Raw genomic sequence first — 19,101 nt, forward strand, 5'->3', positions numbered from 1 at the left:
ACACTATGGGTTTCATTATGGACCGTTAAGTAATGTCATACTTTATTACCTTTTCAGATTGAACCTATATTTATATTTATATATTTGTTCTTCTCCAACTCGTTGAAAACATGAAGCTTCCAACCAGCTGAACTGGTTTAACCTTTCTTTCTTTTCTTGTTTTGATATTTTCAAAAGCTCCGTTTCTCTTACTTAGGCTCAAACTGGACTAAACCTGTCACAGCTCGGGAGGGAATGTGTTTGGGCTGTTAGTGAGTGTACTGCTGTTAAGGAAAGGGGTTATTTTAACAGTATGCAGCACAATGTTGAATATATTTTTCCCCAACTGTTGGAAGCAAACATCATAGTTCAGAATGCAATTCAATTCATTTCTCAGAAATGTTTCACTCTGGGTATTTGGATCCACTTGCCATTCACTCTAATTACCACTCCACAACCGATCCGTCTCTCTGTTTATTTAAACTCGGCAGGAATCACAAAACAGAGGTGACAATAGTATTTGAACAATAGTCTGCCGGAGAAGGGCACGGCTGATTTGGCAGTTACCATTTCACTGAGAGTGCTGCTTTCATGTTCTTTGCTCTCTTTGTACAAGAGGCTGATATGAGCACTGGGGCCAGCTGCCTCTCTCAGGGCCCCTACTCCACCACCCAGACTGCCTCTGGAGGACCCTTCAGAGCCAGCAGATGAAGGTGAGGCGCCAGCATGTTGGACAATCACAGAGCGAGCCTGTTCTCACACAGGACAGTTAAGTGAAAAGTGAGCTATTGAAACCAGCTGCACTCTCTCCCCCTCAGCTTCCTATCTTCCCTGAGGTGTAAAATGGATGTTTTTAAGGTGAGCTGTGTTTGTCTACATCTGCTTGGCAGAGCATCTTAAAGACAATTTCATGTCGTCCTGTTTTCTTGCAAACCTTAAAGCCTGAGGGCGCCTGCAACATCACAGAAAGACATGCAAGTGTTTAATATGTTTTCAGTCATTTCTATCAATTGCTGTGGTCCGCACACACACAAACACACACACACTGAATGTCTGCAAATGTCAGCTTAACACCATTTGCTTAGCAGCTCACCTACAGTTCACCTAGTACAGCATACTGTATTTTGTAGAACCATCTTTGAGCAATTATCTTCTTTAAAAATGAACTCTTTTGTTTAGTTCTGTTTCAGAATGCAAATGCACTTCTTTGCTTGGTCAATAGAAAATAAACAAACAGCCATTAGTATTCACACTGGCTTCAGTTCCGAGCCAAGGGAAGTTTGACTCTTTCTTGGTTAAATTTAAGCAACAACCTTAGGGGCTGGAAAAAATAATCCAACACAGGAGTTTTTATACACCACTCTGCATTCAGTCATTAGTTATTAATCTCTGACTCTCATCCACACCGTGTCTTTTGTCCTGTCCTCCTCCTGCCTCCAATTGGGTCGCAACAAATGGCTGCCTCTTCCTGAGCCTGGTTCTGCCAGAAGTTTCTTCCTGTTAAAAGGGGGTTTTCCTTCCCACCATCACCAAGTGCTTGCTCATAGAGGGTCATCTGATTGTTGGGGTTTTCTCAGTATTATTGTAGGGTCTTTACCTTACAATATAAAGCACCTTGAGGTGATTTTCGTTGTGATTTGGTGCTATATAAATAAACTCGAATTGATTTGAATTCAAATTAATTTAGATTAATTTAATTAAGCTCCAAAAGTGCAGTTCCTCTAATGGCCACTTCATGTGGTTTCCTAAAGAGGGTCAATCTCCATAGCCTACAAAGTAAAATGTCCAACTGTACAGCAGAAAAGCACAACCAAGTTAAAAACAGTACAACAAGGCAATTCAAAAGAATCATCTTTTTAAACTTTACTCAGTCATACTGGTGACTAACATGGAGATGGTGACACCGGTGCCTGCAGCTAACAGGTGCCTTCCCATCTTAACCAGTCCCTGAACTGGACCTCTCCCCCTTTTTTGTGGAGACACACCTGTGTGACACAGTTATAAAGTCTATGAATTAACCTTGATAAACAATATGGAAACATTCCACCCTCCTGGACCAGAAGTGACAGTGGTGCCAAACATGGGTGGAGATCCCATCACATTGGGCATATTGGAAGATTAACCAAAGACTGCATTAGGAGGTTTTGTGCCTTTCCTTTGTGATCTGTATGTCAGACTCACTAAAGATAAACAAAATGATGTACTTATTCTAAAAATATCTAACTGAATGAGAAAGATATTTCAACAAGAAAAAATCTTATGTTGTCTGGCAAATTATAAAAGAGAGTGGGGTAAAAGGTGTTTTTCACTTGTGCTCAGGGTTTCAGCTCTCTTAAGTTCTTGGCTCATGCACAGGCCTGCATGTGTCCTGTGAACCAAAATGAGTTTGATTTAAAAAATAATCCAACACAGCAAATGGTAAGTCTTCAAACCTAGTGGGTTAAGTCACTGTGACTACACAAATGTTGCAGAACTGCAGAACAAACCTAGCCTTCTACATTTTTATGACAAACTTATGAGGTTAAAAGTGCAACACCAGAGTATATACACCAGAGCTGGTTCTGGATGAGCTCACAATGGTGCTTCGTGGCACAAGAGAGGGATTAGGAGGTTGTTTGTGCATAATTTGAACTCTGTTCAGATCCACCACATAGTGCTGCTATGGCTGGCACATCCCTTCTCTAGCGCTTTGTTTTCTAATGGCTACTTGAGAAACAATGGTATGGCCACACTGTCATTCTGTCTGAACTGGTCGATTATTCACTTGGCCATGCACTGTGCTTTAGGAAGGCTCTGTGTATTCCAATTAAAAACCTTAATCATGTCACACTGTCTTTATAAGCCTCTCCCTCTCACCACCATTCTCACCAGGCTTCCTGGTAGCTCTCGGTGCACTATTCCAATAGTTATGGCTTTGGTACAAGTGCTCTCAATTAGTTTTTGGACCACCAGCAGGGATTAGATGCCTAACTACACGTGACTCCATCACTAATATCTGTTTTACTCTTTTGTTAAAGGAACTTGATCGCTTACTACGTGGACTCATGTGAACAGTTTACTTTGATAACCTGCTGATGCTGATGATGTGAGATCATTCTTATCACAGCTCTTCACAACTTGAGCCTGATACTCCGAGTAGTTCAAAGGAAAAATCCAAATTGCAATTCAACACACAGACACAGTGTCTAGATCATGTTTTGCATCCGCACATATCATTTCCACAACAGCAGCCATGACAGAAGGTCAAAGGGCTAACAAAGTCGTAACAGCATGAAGTCTGCTGATTTGCAAACACAATGAGTGTTAGACATCATGTCTTTTATCCATTGCAATGCTAAGAATTCACCCATGTGTTCAAGTTTTCTTTGGTTGCGTATATTTCTGTGTTTGTGCCTTAGTTCTGACCTGTAGCAGCTCCTCTTGGTCATCACCAACCTCCAGTGCTACAGTGACCGAGGCGAAGGGACGACTGGCCATCTGCTGTCGCTCTCTCATCAGCTGCTATAGAGTGAGATGGGAAAAAAAGAAAAGAGTTTTAATTTAGCAACTTATTTTCATGGATTTATTTCTGACAGATTACTGTGTCGGAACGCAGGTTGTTATTCTTTTACACTTGGACTGGATTTATCCTTGAGAAACTCTACAGAGAACAGCTGGAGGTTAAGTGCTTTGCTCAAGGGCATCCTAACAGTGCGAACTAAATGAGATTAAAGTGCTTCACAATTTCTCCATTGCCAAAAAAAACCTCCCAAAAACCTTTGGTGAAATCAGGGTTGTTTGACAAAAGCGAACGCGTTACGGTGGTAAGAAAGAGAAGTAACAGGGCTAAGGAGTAATATTGACAAAAGGATATCACTGGAAAGAAGGCCAGAAGTAACGAAGCAGGAAGAAAGAAGCAGGTAGATGAAGAAAAATGATAAAAAAGAAAGGAGGATTATGAAAATATAGGTTTAGGAGGAATGGAGGGGGGCAGAGATCAAAGTAGCATGCTTGCTAGACACACAGGAGGAACGATGAGTGGGGAAAAGCAGCTGGTGGGGAATGGTGGGAGTCAGAGGGGAGGAGGAGGAGGGCAGGCAAACTTCATTAATGAGAAAATGTCAGATGAACAAAGGGAGACAGCGAGGCCTTCATCAGCATGAGGTCCAAACACTGACCGAAAACACAAACACAGATACAGCACAGCGTTTAAATGAAGAATGAAAGAGAAAGAAAGAGAAGAATACTCCCACACAAAGTAAAACAGAGGCACGCACCATCATCAATAAAGCTAAGGAGTGCATCTACACCTGAAAAATAACAACATGCTCACTGCATCTTCATCTCCCCTCTCCATCATTAGCTCGGTTTCCCAGCTCTTTCCAAATCAATACGGACATGTTAATGGGGTTTTGTTTCTACATTTAGCTTGGGGTTAGCCACCTGTTCTACACACAGAAGAACTCATTTCTAGCCAATTACATGCCAGGCAATAATCAGTATGTTTCTGGTCGTTTTGGCAGAAATTCTGCCTGATGCAGGCTGTGCCATGTTAAGCAATGTTGGGAAGACAATGGGAGACGATCAAGTTTTTGGTCTCTAATGTGAATAACCTGAAGATTGGAGGACTTCTGACTTAGCATACAAAAACACTCACAGTAGGTCGAAGTAAAAACAAACAAACATCTAATATAAGGATGTGGTGAAGTGGTTTAAAACAGACTTTTCCTTATACTTCTTAACATTCTCTGCTTTAAGTCATCCAAGTACACAAATATCAGAAACAAGCCCAAAAGAAAAAGAAAAGAAAGACATTAGGAACAGAAGCACTGCAAGGATGTTAGAGAATATTTGAAATTGAAAGAAAAAGAAACTGATAACGAGGCATATCTCCAGCCCCCACCCGCCTTGTGACCCTGAATTGGACAAGCAAAAGAAAATAGATGGATGGCGATAAAGAAAAAATGAAATGAAAGGAGCAAAACCAATAAAAGAAGCCAAAAGCACAGCACTAGATTAAGAAAGAGAAAAATAAAAACAAATTAACAAGAAAAGGCAAGGACAGGACAGGAAAAGGAGAAAAGCAAAGGAAAGAGAAAAAAATATAAACCCCTCCTAAATGTTAATGGCTTCTACACTTTGCTACACTTCTCTAAACTGAAGCCGCTCTCGTGCTGCTGTGTCCTCTCCTGTTGATGAGAAAAGGCTGCACACTGACATTAACTGGCTGTCAGGTGTTGTGCTAGCGCGCCGCCGGCTGCTCGATTGCCGATGTCAGACTCTTTAAGCATGACTGAATAGTACACCTGTAGCTACATCAGCGCAGTCAGGTGCTCCGGCGGCGGCAAGCGCTCTGCTAGCACGCTGCCATGCCGGCTAATGTGATGTCTTTCCTTGTTAGCTGTCACCACTGTGGGAATGCTGCTCACATGACAGCGAGTGCTTGCTAGCATCGCTGTTAGCCTCCTGCAGATGTCAGTTTAGATTTGTAAAAGACTAGGTGAGTAGGTGTGTGTGAGAGGAAGGGTGTCTGTGTACTGGAAGCTGTGGATGAGGTAACAGATCCCCTTTAAGCGTTTTTAAACCTTTATGAGTGCGTCATGATTTGTTATACTGCTGTAAAGGGAGGGAAGGGTGCAGGGGAAAAAAAGACAAAAATAGGTCCAAAAATACTGAAAATAGGGTCCAGAGGTGCATCTGTTAGACACAGAGGCATTTGTTAATCACCCTGATTAAGATAAAAAGTTTTTTTAAAAAAGGATTTTTTTTTTTTTTAAATGTAGTGTGACAGACCTGTGATCAGCACCAAACTGTCCCAGGGCCTTCAGATTGCATATTAACCCCCTTGAAAAACTATTCATAAGTAACGCTCAGACTCATTGGCACAATTTTGAATGTGAAGGTCACTACTATACATGCAAATGTGCCTCTAGTCCATACTGCCTGGAGTAACTGAACCTAAGTGGGCGACGGTGCTATGGTGTTGGTAAGTAATTAAATGTCAGCCATATTTCTGGACTTCGTCCGTCGTGCTTCAGTGTTGATTTCCTTTTTTTTTTTCAGAATTTACAGTAGTCATTTGTTGTATTAACAGTATTCATGTGCAGTTTACCATTATGCAAATCTTGAGAGCTTGAAAAAAGACAATTTCTTCTTTAGGTTCGCAAAGATGTTTCACTTCTCATCCAAGTGGCTTCTGACTGAAAGTCTTCACAGACCTTTATGCAAACTTTTTTTTTTCCCCAAACCTTAGAGTGTAGCTTATTCAGCTTCCAGACTCCCAGCACACCAAAACTAATATTTCTAAAAGAAGAAGAAGAAGAAGAACCACCGTCTGGCCAATTACGATGCCAATGTGGTGAATAAGCTCTGGATTGCTTCTGTTTTATATATTAGCCTAGCAAGCCTAGCTTTGGTTGATGGTTCACTAACCATCCAAAACCTCGCTGCTATTTCATTTATGCATCTTTGTTTAAATCTTGAAAAAGAAAATCATATGGTGTATGCTGAACGCATATCCCTCATCCTAATAAATTCTCTTTCCATTAAGATTATTACTTTTTATAACATCAGAGTTTCAACCACTTCTTATTCTTAGCTGTGCTGGTACTGGAAAATTTGGGTCTGAAAATTCCTAATTAAGTCATCCTTAACTGGATCCCTCAACATTTCTTTAAGTTTCCAAAATTAAGGCTGTTTGGTTTAGTTTAGACAAGGATTACGGTGTGAAGGAGACATCAGACCATTGAACAAAGTCTCCTCCCTAAGAGTTTTTACCGCAGTACGGTAGCTGAGCTGTTTATACACCGTTTGCGTGCACCCATGTGCGAGTTTGTGTCATGCGAGGTGTTCTCTCAGCTCTTTATTCCCTAAAGCTGTTGCTCCTCTGTTAGTGAGATTAGACAAACTGGTCAAGGTGAGCCGGGTCACATCTGCGTGTGTGTGCGCTGCAACCTGATAAATGAGTCTAGACAGTGGAATTATGTTTGGACATAAAAAGTGGGTTTAATATTCACGTCTGGGCTAAGTTTTCAAGTGTATTGAAGATGCAAGTGTGTACTCCATGTACGTGGTACCTCCAAACATCTTTATATATACACATAAATACAAAGAAAAAATACAAATATACATTTTGGTCAGAAAAAGACCACTTGTCTGTCTATGTCTGTGTGTGAGTGCTTGTGCATGTGTTGCGAGTTTAATGCCCTCTTTGACAAGTCCTTGAGCGGGCAACAAGGACAAGACAGCGGCCATCTTCTCTGTCTGCCCGTCGGACTGTAAATCAGCCATAAAACGGCTAATTAACTCTGCTGTGCTGTAAACAAGCAGTGCCACACCACACACCACTGAGATGACAAAAGAGGGCGGAGAGCAAAGAAAGCGTATGTGCGTATGTGTTTAAGTTACAGTTAGAAATATTATCCAATTTTCCTGCAAGGGCTTTAGCCGGGTACCTGAAATCCCAAACTAAATCAGAGAAAGACACAAAACTGATATTTTTCAGATAATACTGGTGCTGGGCATTTCTCCACATTTTTTACTCCATATCAAATATGTTTGTGTTTATATAGCCATGAGGGGTGGCACAAAATCCACACATTTATTCATCCATCCATCCAACCATCTCAGTTGGACAGACAGACGCATAAACAGCCAAGAGAAGAAATGAGAGCGCTGCAACAATGAAGCCAATCACATGCTGAATTATGTTTCACAGAACACCGCTCAACCACAGTAGCACCTGCAAGCTCAAACTGTCAGTCCTGTTAGACTGGAAATATCTGTGTAATGTGATGTTTGTTGATTTCAGATCTACTCCTGTCTAATGATGGGTTTCATAGCATCACAAGTGTCCCTCTTCTACTGTGGCAGCAATTAAACTTCACACCAGCTCTGTGAGGGCACAGCTATAGAAAGGTTAGTAAACCCATCCATGTATGTGGGTGTTTGCATGATTGTAGGTCTTTGTTGGGGGGGGGGGGGGAGTGTAATACCACACTGAGTAACCATCTGCCCCTTATTGGTGGTACTACAAAAACAAAACCAGCATGCGTTTGTCAGCGCCAAAAACAAGTGTACATGCAAAGCTAATGATAGTCCACAAACTCCAAGAGAGACCAGTGACATACAAAGGTAGACCACCTGACACTTTAACAAGGAAAGAGGAGAAGGTGGGAATAAAAACATAAGGAACTGACTAACAGGAATTTAAGCACATGAGAAAAGAGACAGGTGGGAAAAAAATGGGGTGGACAGGAAGTTGAACAAATAAAGGGAGTCACAGGAAGGTGACTTATATGAATAAAAATGGAAATAACACCTGCAAATCATCGGATGCAGTTAACTGCCGTTCAAAATGACCAATGCAGCCATCCAGTCTTTGGCAGATTATCGGCTCACTCAGCATGGTAAACCGGCCAGTACAGCTAGACATTTTCTAGTGATTGTTTCCTGTCCGTTATTTCCCTGTTTACCCAGCCCGCCTCAGATTTTATCTCATGTGCACTCACCCACCTCAGACAGACACCACTTATTTCCTGTCAGCTTGGACCACCACTCACCTATTGGCCATTGGCATTCTTTTCCGGTACTGCTCCTCACTCGCCGCCTGCCCACCCACCATTGGCCTCCTCTCGGACCAAGGTCTCTCCTACTACCTCCTCCTCTGCCCGACTAGCTTGGATTCCAAGGATCTCATCACTACTTTGTGTACACGCTACCTGACACATTCTCCCTGGACACTCTACCCCGTCTAACTGCCCTCACCTCTTTTGCAGATTTGCCCAACCCCTTGCTGCCTGTTTCTGCTCCTCTGACCAGTCTCTTAGCCCAGTTCGGAAGATTCTTGTGTTAAGATTTTCCCTTTTGCCAAGACTCATGTCTATGCTTTCACTCACTTTAATTACCAGTGCTTGCTGTAGGTTATGTCGTGTAAATACTTTCCTGATTGAATAAAGAGATTTCAACTACTTCTTGTATTTTTTTTCCTGTTTTGTCTGGAGTCCACTGGCTGTTATGAAGGGATTTCTCTTCACCACAGAAATGATTCTGCGATTATCCACCACTGTTGTCTTCAGTGGACATCCAAGTCTTTTTGCGTTGCTGAGTTCATCAGTGTTTTCTTTCTTTCTCAGGATGTACCAAACTGTAGATTTTGCCACTCCTAATATTGTAGCAATTTCTTGGATGAGTTTTTCCTGGATAGCTTAAGGATGGCTCACTTCACCTGCATGGAGAGCTCCGCATGTTGTCTGTTCACAGCAAAATCTTCCAAATACAAGCACCACACCTCAAATCAACCCCAGGCCTTTTATCTGCTTAAATGACATGACATGACCACACCTGCCCATGAAGTAGCCTTTGAGTCAGTTGTCGAATTACTTTTGGTCCCTTTAAAAAGAGCGTAGCACATAAGGAGCTGAAACTCCTAAACCCTTGATCCAATTTGAATGTGGATTGTGAAATGCTGTTCAGTAATATAAAGTTTTGATTCCTGTACTGAATGTGCAAACCTGTTATAAAATGAAGCCTTACTGATAAAGCAGAGGAGACTAGCATAGCAAATGAAAGGAAAGAACAACGTAGGGTGACACAACTGAATTTACTAATATGAATCTACCAAACAACCCATTTCTCATTGAATGTTACTGCCCCTGCCCCACATTTCCCCTGTAGATGGAATGCAACATCAGCGTCCATGTTCCCACAGTCTATCTGTAACCTAACTAGATGGTTTAATCAATTCCACCGAAGGCTGCAAGTTTAGTTGTGATTAATGTGTTAATCAGAGATACAAGAGAAACCACCTCTTCTGGACAAGGCTTAATAACTCTTACAGACTGCTCCCAGTGCAGAGGATTTCACTCTGTTAAAGGTATGCTTCAAAAGTAGTGTTATAGCTAATGATAATGTTTAACACTGTCCCAGAATAAGCAGCACTTTAAATTGTAGGAAAAACCCCAACTTGTAGTTCTTTTAATGCCCTAAAAACTGATTTTTTTTTTTTTAAGAAATTGGTGTAAAATATTCAAATCAAATATTCCCACAGGCCTTGTTGAAACTGATGTTACAGAATCACCCAATGTCCCATAAAGAGTGTAATATAGTTCTTCTTGAAAGAATGTCTACTGTGTGCCTCAAAAGAAAATGCAAATGTGCGAAGGAGCAGATGAAAAGGGTGACTGTGACAGTACATTTTATGGTTCAGTTAAGTTTTAATGTAAAATCTGGTCAAGCAATATGTGATTTCGTAAAATAAAGTCTTCTCTTCTGTGTCAGTAGAGCAGGACAAGCCTATTCATCTGTTAGATGTGACAAATTACAATTTCAGGTTTGGAATCTTTTTGAGGAAAATTACAATAGGAACAAAAGTTGGTTATCAGTCCCTTGGCTACAGGAATAGCAGTCATCTGAAACTGATTTCTCCCCCTTTGATTATAAGCAAAGATTAAGAGAGTGATATGCTTTCATGGTGCTCTGGCTTTGAACTGGGTTTTGGCATATTTGTGTTATTATGCATGTGAACATAATAATCTGTTTCGAAAAAGAGTGATAAAGTTCAGTTTTAGGTAAATTAAAAGTCCTTTTTCAGTAAGACGATCCTTTTAAAGCTTTCCTTGTAAAGAACACATGCCATCATTGTGCCTGAGTGAGTTTCCCCCTGACACTTCAAAGATATGCATATTAATAAAAACTTCCACGATGAAAAGCAGTATGAATTTTTTTGTATGTATATGCACATAGCTCTATGATAAAGAGTTGTAGTAACAATGGCACTGGTAAAGTGATGGATGAATTATTCTTAATGTTTCTGGGTAAAATAAGATAAAAAGGAAACGCAAATTCATGACGGCATCTCTGAGAACCATATCCAATCCTGAAAATGCATATACTGTCACGGACCCAGCTCCAGGGATTTGGGGTCCGTGAGCAGTGTGGACCTTTAGTATTATTATCATTATTATTATTATTGTTGTTATTGTATTGGATGTATGTTTTCTGCACTGTGCTCTTGTGTTCCATGCTGGTGGGTGTATGTGTGCGGGTGTGTCTGCGGGTGTGGCTGGAGGACGAAGGACAGCCACCTGCAGGCCTGATGGGTGTGGCCCTGCCAGCTGCCGGTCACGCCCAGGTTCTCACACACCTGCTTCTGATCAGGCTCGTCGGGGGAGCTACATAACAGAGCGATGGGGCTTCCTCCGGCGCAGGATCGTTGAGTTAGACTTCATGTCAGTGTTTAAAGAGCTGTTTAGTGTATGCCTGCTGGAGTTGGTGCCATAACGGCTGCATCTGTTGTTTTTCCTCAGGAGGAGAGCGGAACACAGGACTGCAGGACGCACGGGGTGTGCGTAGGCACAGGGGCAGAGAGCACAGGATATCAGCACTTAGGGGAAGACACGTCACGGGAGTCAAGGGAGCACTCTGGAGAATTATTGTGTGGTGTACATTTACCCCCACTGTAAATAAATGCACTGCGTCCAGCGTTTGGGTCCTATCTCCATCATTCCCCACGGTCTGCCTGCCAGACCGTGACAGAACGATCCTGCCATCATGGGCCCAGCGGACTCAAGGACCGTTTCACAGGAGGGGTTGCTCGCCCAGCTCTGGAATTACTGTCGGAGCATTATCCAGGCGGCAGATCCACATCAGAGACACATACAGGTCGTATTTTTTGATACTTTCCTGTCTTCAACCACCTTTTCTGTGGGATTTTTGGACATTAAGAAATTAATTTCTATTATAACCATGCTGAGGGCAAGTTCCAGCTTTGAGCTTTTCGGTTTGGGCTGTCCGGGCGAGGAGGATGTGGCGACCTCCCTGGGAGCCCTTGCTGCCTGTTTCTTTTCTCATAGGCAGATAGCTTCCCCACCGTCGTTTGCGACTCACCTATTGGACCCTCCATTGCGGGGGAAACAGCTCACACGCCCTCTGCACCTCACCACATCTCCACTCACCTCTGCGGCATCTGCTGAGTCGGCAGACAAAGGACCAGCTGCTCCAAACCACACAGCTGCTCTCCTGCCCGGCCGACTGGTGGAATCTCAGCCTTTTGCGCCGGCCCCGGCATCGTCAAAGAAGCGACGCTCGCGCCGCCGGCGCTCTTCTCCGCAGCCGGAGTTCCGGACTTCTCAACAGTCGGCTGTGGTGAGTCATTTGGACAATTTTTCTTTACACACCCCATCTGTCAACTCTGCCTCGGACTGTGTGAATGCTAATGTTGTAACCCAGCTGTTAGCACAGCCCATAGCTGCTGCCCAGCACGAAACTCAGTCTGCTGCTGCTGCCCAGCACGAAACTCTGTCTTTAGTCCAGTCAGCCTTTCATCCTCGTCCTCAGTTGGAGGTCGATATGTCTGCTGGACCTACTCTGCCACTATTTCACCAGTCTGTTGTTCCTGCATCGCTGTCCAGTCTACCACGACTAGCTGCCACACCATCATCGCCTCCGCCCTCTGCAGCTACTTCTCCACCAGCGTCCCATCAGATTGCAGCGACCGCGGCACTCTCGGCTTCACCTTCCACATCACCCGCTCGACCATCGTCTTCACCACCTGCAGCTACCGCATCGCCATCTTCACCTCCGGTTCATCCATCTATAGCCGCTCCGCAGCCGGAGAAGCTCGCGCTGCCCGAGCAGGAGCTCAGCGAGCGGGAGGAGCCCGCGTCGCAGCCGGAGGAGGAGCTCAGCGAGCCGGAGGAGCCCGCCTCGCCGACTATGGAGCTCAGCGAGCCGGCGGAGCTCAGCGAGCGGGAGGAGCCCGCGTCGCAGCCGGAGGAGCAGCTCAGCGAGCGGGAGGAGCCTGCGTCGCCAGCTGTGGAGCTCAGCAAGCCGGAGGAGCAGTTTAGCGAACCGCAGCAGGAGCTCGGCGAGCCGGAGGAGGAGCTCGGCGAGCCGGAGGAGCTCAGCGAGCGGGAGGAGCCCGCGTCGCCAGCTGTGGAGCTCAGCAAGCCGGAGGAGCAGTTTAGCGAACCACAGCAGGAGCTCGGCGAGCCGGAGGAGGAGCTCGGCGAGCCGGAGGAGGAGCTCGGCGAGCCGGAGGAGCCCGCCTCGCTGACTGTGGAGCTCAGCGAGCCGGCGGAGCTCAGCGAGCGGGGGGAGCCCGCGTCGCAGCCGGAGGAGGAGCTCGGCGAGCCGGAGCCGGAATTCGGCGAGCGAGAGGAGTGCCCGCCATCGAGAGAGGGGCTCGGCAGGCCGGAGGAGCGCGCACAGCCTTCGGAGGTCGGCGGGCGGGAGGAATCCGATCAGCCTACGCGGGGGTCAGTGTGCAGGGTCCACGTCCAGCGCGCCCTCCACGCCCTCCACGTCCGGCGCGCCCTCCACACCATCCACGTCCAGCGCGTCCACGTCAGCGACCGGCGCGTCATCGGCCATGTGCCACACCTCGCTGTTGCTCACTGGAGCAGCGCCGCCGCCACTGGACCCGGGGCAAGCCGCCGGGGAAGCAGCAGCGCCCCCGCCGCCGTCACTGGACCCGGGGCAGGCCACCGGAACCGTTTCGCCGCTGCTACCGGCCCCGTGGCAGGCCGCCGGAGCTGCAACGCCGCCGCCACCGGACCCGTGGCAGGCCGCCGGAGCTGTCACACTGCCACCACCGGACCCGTGGCAGGCCGCCGGAGCTGCAACGCCACCACCATAGCACCCGTGGTAGGCCGCCTGACGTGTTCAGCTGCTATTACGGGACCCGAGGTAGGCCACCTGAACTCTGGTGTTATAGTTACTGGCCGCCTGAACTGTTCAGCTCCCGCCACGGTAACTGGGGGGGTTATTGGAGTCGCGGTTGAGCCTCTGGGACTTTTGTGATTGACAGTTTGGTCGTTTGGGGTTGGTTCCGGCCCTCCGTCCTGTTACCCCCGCCGCCCGCCCTGGGTTGGTTTTCCTGTTTTTTTTGTTGGTTTTGTTTTGGGGTCGTCGGGAGTCGACCCTTAGAGGGGGGGGTACTGTCACGGACCCAGCTCCAGGGATTTGGGGTCCGTGAGCAGTGTGGACCTTTAGTATTATTATTATTATTATTATTATTATTGTTGTTGTTATTGTATTGGATGTATGTTTTCTGCACTGTGCTCTTGTGTTCCATGCTGGTGGGTGTATGTGTGCGGGTGTGGCTGGAGGACGAAGGACAGCCACCTGCAGGCCTGATGGGTGTGGCCCTGCCAGCTGCCGGTCACGCCCAGGTTCTCACACACCTGCTTCTGATCAGGCTCGTCGGGGGAGCTACATAACAGAGCGATGGGGCTTCCTCCGGCGCAGGATCGTTGAGTTAGACTTCATGTCAGTGTTTAAAGAGCTGTTTAGTGTATGCCTGCTGGAGTTGGTGCCATAACGGCTGCATCTGTTTTTCCTCAGGAGGAGAGCGGAACACAGGACTGCAGGACGCACGGGGTGTGCGTAGGCACAGGGGCAGAGAGCACAGGATATCAGCACTTAGGGGAAGACACGTCACGGGAGTCAAGGGAGCACTCTGGAGAATTATTGTGTGGTGTACATTTACCCCCACTGTAAATAAATGCACTGCGTCCAGCGTTTGGGTCCTATCTCCATCATTCCCCACGGTCTGCCTGCCAGACCGTGACATATACAGTAAAATTGCCTTAAGATTGTAGAGTAGTCTACTCCAAACACCTGGAAACCTACTGGAGGGACAGAACAGTATTTCCCCAAAAGAAATTTTTCCTTTACTATATTCAACACTAAGTAATTAAAGTAAATGAAATTTTACATGTATAGCAACATTCAAGGTAAACATTGCAGAGCTTCACAACAAAATGCCAGAACATGAAAACAAAAGTTAACCAGACGCCAGTCTAAAAAGTTGTGTTTTAAGCTGTTTCTTTGAAAGCCTGCACAGAATCCACAGTCCACAGATCTGAGAGGGAGAGACTTCCAGAGCCTGGAGGCCACTGTTGCAAAAGCTCTGTCTCCTTCAGTTTTCAGCCTTTTATGCTGCACAACCAGCAAGCCCCAATTAGGGATGGGGAATTGATAAGAATTTAGCTATTCCAATTCCATTATTGCTATCACTTATTGATTCAATGCCTTATCGACTCTCATTGGGTCTGCTTTGAGAGTCACCACTATCGTTAAGCAGCATACCAAAGACATTACAGATTAATTGCAGATTAATTGAGCGCTGTGTGGTCAAATCTTTGTGAATGTTGCAGGTATTTCCCTTCTTTGTTGTGAGCAATGTTGGGGTCATTACTCAAAGTAATTATTACACATATGAAACAGAGCAGTTTACTCAAAAGTAATACAGTACATTATTTAATTAGTCCCAGGAGAAGGTAATTCATTGTTTATAATAAAAGCCTATAAAAGGGATTCTGAGGTTTTGCTGTTGGTATGCTACATTCTATAATTGATCAATGTGGCGATTATAAGCAGGACCTAAAAAGGAGTTCACAACGTCAAAATATATAATACAGCAGTATGTGTGTGATTACAAACCAGAGTCAGCTCTGGGCTCCTCTCACTGTCACTGAGGAAGTTTTTTTTTCTTTGCCTACATCTGCAGTCTTATCTCATTTAATTTTCATTTGGTATCTTTATTAAAGCTTGTAAAATACAGCTGAAATATGAGTCAAATGACAGCTTTGAACCTAAACAAATCCTTCACTCAAAGACCAAGTAGTTGTTTTTCAACTCGTTTAACACTCCATCTACCTTTAATGCATTCAAGCCATGTTTTTCAGGCGTCTGTCTTACAGAAGCATGATAGGAAGATAAGCCTTAATTTGTATCAATATATCTGTCTAGACCAGCAAGTAGTTTTCAGGAATCAAGTCTGTTTGCTTCTGACTTCTGCACATACCTCAGTTGTGTCTGGGTTAGGCTATGGACACAAATATGTCATAACACAGCAGTGTTGATGCTGCGAGTTGCTCAGCTTTGGAGATTTCATCGGTAGAAATGTTTGCCTTCTGTTCATGGAAGTACACGCCACTCAACGTGTGGTGTGTAAACCTCCCAGGAATATATTTGAAAAACTCAAAAGCAATGCCTGTCTCCAGAGACATGACCAATATACTCAAAGTTTTACATAGAAACTACGTCTCCTGTTTACATTTGCCACTGAAAGAAGTGGTAACATTACAGCATTACTGCTGAAGGGGGGTGCCACAAATGTTCACATCCTGTAAGATTGTCACAATCATCAAGGGGTTTTTTGTCTTTTCCGTAAAACAAATAATATCACTTTGGGAAACTGCTCACAGCACAGTTTGCTTTAGTAACAGGAATGATTTCTGCTGTTCTAAATATAACTTAGATATGATATAAATATAATACAACTTAAATATATTATCTTTTTGTTTAGAACACTATAGGTACATTCAAAATAAGGTGCACAGCTCTAGACTGGATGTTACTTTGTGTAAATCTACGTCTAGTGTTGAGTGTATTTAGATCAAAATAACCAAGATTCATAAAAAAGTACTACAGGCCAAATGGAAAAAAACCCTACTTGGGGTGAATTGTTCCTTTAATTGTGCTAACTGGCTGGGGACCTAAGCTGCTGCCTTTTTGCTGTTGATATGGTGCTTACACTTCAAGGCCTGTGTCAAAAAGGTGGACTCTCATTAATGGGAATGGGATCCCTAGATACATGAACTTGGGGCATCAACTCATTCTGCACAAAAAGTGCAATCCAGGAATGCTGTTTCATTTTTAATACATAGGCTTTCAAGTATGCCAAGACACATGGATGCTTTCAGAAAAGGACACAAAGAGACAAGAAATACAAGAAGATACAAATAATATCTTACTCTCACAGCAAAGCTTTGTTGGAACACCATAATAGGCAAATGGACAAACACCACACGCAGATGCACACGCACACAGATATTCATAAAGCCATGATTGATAGTGATAAGTATTCAATTAGTCCTTCATTATGTGGCTTTGGAGTTCAGCGCTGTGACTGGAGACAGATAGGATTTTCAGCTTTGCTTCTCAGCATAAAGTATGATATTAGCTATTGAAAGAAGAATGAATCTGTACAAACGTTGTGTCCACAGAGATGCCGCTGGACTGATTGTTTGATACAATGCGGTTGCTTTACAAAGGACGCACACATGGGTGCACTCGTGGATTTACATCATAAAAACACTTGGCAAAAAAAAAAAAAAGCCAAATTTGTCTGTTGTGTGTCTGCAAAGAAACAGGTGTGAGTAAAGAAAGACTGACTTACACTGGGAATCTCACACACACACACACACACTCGCCCCACACACTTCCATGCCTCTTGAATTTGTATGCTAGCGGGGCCACAATCGAGAGGCGATAACAAATCTCATTTCCGCCATGTTTGCCAAGTTTCCAGACAGCATTTGTCTCCTGGCTGAATGTGGTGAGTGGGATCTGAGTAGAGTAAACAAGGGCACAGATATCCTCGTCTGATAGAATCCACCACTCTACACCGGCTTCCAACACACCATCTCGAGGACTGGACAAAACACTTCTTTTTCAGAGCTGGCTGCAAGACAAGGCTTTGGATTGTAGTTGAACGGATACCAACAAAAATCTGTCTGCAGTCTTGTAAGGGGCTTACAGCATTTGCAACTGACGACACAAACTCATGCTAGCATTCGAGAGGCAACGGGCAAAACACTCCTATAGAGTCCTGCAGGAATGGGTCCTCTAACCCAGAAATAAGGTAGCATGTTTTTTTTGTTTATGTTTTTTCATCTTTTGACTTTGTTTTTTGGAACAAATTTTTGAAATTAAGCCTTTTTTTCCTTTTGTTTTACAAAATTCAATAATAAATCACTAAATACATTCCCAAAAGTACAAAACATGACAATCGGAAGTCTGTATGTGATATGCCTCTGCTCACTTACTGACCGGTCATTTAAGGTTCTCAGCATAACAATTAAGTGATTGCAGATGTCTTTTTTTGGCTGGGTGGGTGGGAGGTGGGGGTTGTGCTGAAAGACTTAAAAGCACAATTTATAAGGTTAGAATGATGGCAGACTTTGTTGAGGGTAAAAAAAACCAGACAACTAAAAATGTAAAGCTGCATCTCAAACCTCACTCTGGTCCCAATAGCGAAAACCATCCCCAAAACAGCTTTACAACAGATGGAGGCGGTATGTTACAGCTAGAGCCACACAATCTGATTGCAGTAGAATATCTTTGACACACATCCTGGCATAGTGGTAGAATTAATCCCCATTGATTTCGGGAGCTAATTAGAGAGGGCCAGAGAGACAAAGAGAGACAGAAACAGCTTATAGATCGCATGGCTTGTAGCTGTTACTGTGAACAAGGCGGACACACTCTTGTATTATGACCAGTAAGTCCCACTCACGGCTAACTGTCTATCAATTTCTGCTAAGGCTTTGACTGGAAGGAGAAAGAGAAAAGAAAAGGCCACACACAGAGACACAAATAGGGAAATAACATGAGAAAAAATAGAAATAGGAAAAAAAATCACTGGGTATATGACAAAAATGTGCGATATGTTTACATGAACAGTTTGAAAGCCTGAACATTTTACAAGAGACCCTTAACTTCACTGCAGGGGGGTAGCTCTCTTTTCAGTGCTACCACAAAAAAGGATTTTCGATGATATCTGCAAAACACTGAAATGCCTCCTTCCCTACATGTCCAATAATACCAGATTACAATTACAAGAAATTTTGACTGCATTTCTTCCAAAGTGGAAATCAGTTTGCCTAAGTGATATGAACAGCTATAAACATTTATGCATAAAGCTCCATCTTAGATAACGCTAACAGGCAGTTCAGAGGTGATCAAGTAGATGACCCTGAAGGGGAGAATAGGCAAAGTAGAATCAGTTTTTTAAAATCCACTTATGAGATTTTACACATGAAGTTTCAGCACTTTTATCCAACCTTGTAACGATCATGTTAATCCTGACTTTAAAATATCCAAATATATTCTCAGAGTCAAAATATGACACTGATATATACAAAACAGCAGGTCTGGTCAAAATCGTAATATTTTGTGTTACTTTGGCCAGACTAAACATAAAAAGGTGGATCGAAATTGTGTCAGAACAAGGGAAAATATAAGCTGATGATATGTCCCTTATTCTCCACCCCGCTGTCCACCTCTCTATTCCTCAAACATAGTGACTGCAGTGTTAAACAGTGTGGTGACCTGGTCCACTAAATCACCCCTGGC

General features: G+C 44.1%; 2 protein-coding genes and 1 long non-coding RNA gene across 8 annotated transcripts in view; 2 read left to right on the top strand and 1 right to left on the bottom strand.

Annotated features, from left to right (window-relative positions):
- atrnl1a (attractin-like 1a) overlaps positions 1-19,101 on the bottom strand; it is a 338,833-nt gene that overhangs the window by 56,952 nt on the left and 262,780 nt on the right. For all 4 annotated transcript variants that reach the window (XM_025897448.1, XM_025897447.1, XM_005473721.4 and 1 more), the window contains one exon: positions 3,385-3,480. In XM_025897448.1, coding sequence (XP_025753233.1) covers positions 3,385-3,480 — 96 coding nt within the window. The remainder of the gene's footprint in view (positions 1-3,384; positions 3,481-19,101) is intronic.
- LOC109204828 (uncharacterized) lies at positions 502-8,909 on the top strand. 3 transcript variants are annotated; one of them, XR_003213457.1, is made up of 4 exons: positions 502-692; positions 798-837; positions 7,769-7,875; positions 8,437-8,909. It is a non-coding gene; the product is annotated as an uncharacterized LOC109204828 (long non-coding RNA). The 3 variants fall into 3 exon arrangements; XR_003213458.1 differs by lacking the exon at positions 798-837; XR_002064349.2 differs by lacking the exons at positions 502-692; positions 798-837 and adding an exon at positions 5,244-5,458.
- Positions 11,443-14,464, top strand: LOC112841955 (uncharacterized). The gene is made up of 3 exons (XM_025897451.1): positions 11,443-12,102; positions 14,067-14,226; positions 14,302-14,464. Exons 1-2 carry the CDS (start codon positions 11,509-11,511, stop codon positions 14,175-14,177), a joined length of 705 nt encoding a protein of 234 aa, XP_025753236.1. The 5' UTR covers positions 11,443-11,508; the 3' UTR covers positions 14,178-14,226; positions 14,302-14,464.

Source organism: Oreochromis niloticus, linkage group LG13 (genome assembly GCF_001858045.2).
Source record: "Oreochromis niloticus isolate F11D_XX linkage group LG13, O_niloticus_UMD_NMBU, whole genome shotgun sequence".
NCBI classification, from domain to species: domain Eukaryota; kingdom Metazoa; phylum Chordata; class Actinopteri; order Cichliformes; family Cichlidae; genus Oreochromis; species Oreochromis niloticus.

Excerpts from the sequence above, each read along its gene's own strand:
- LOC112841955 (XM_025897451.1), top strand. The coding sequence starts at position 11,509 with ATGGGCCCAGCGGACTCAAGGACCGTTTCACAGGAGGGGTTGCTCGCC. Across the intron at positions 12,103-14,066 it reads CTTCTCAACAGTCGGCTGTG|GACGAAGGACAGCCACCTGC; the intron begins GTGAGTCATTTG and ends GTGTGGCTGGAG.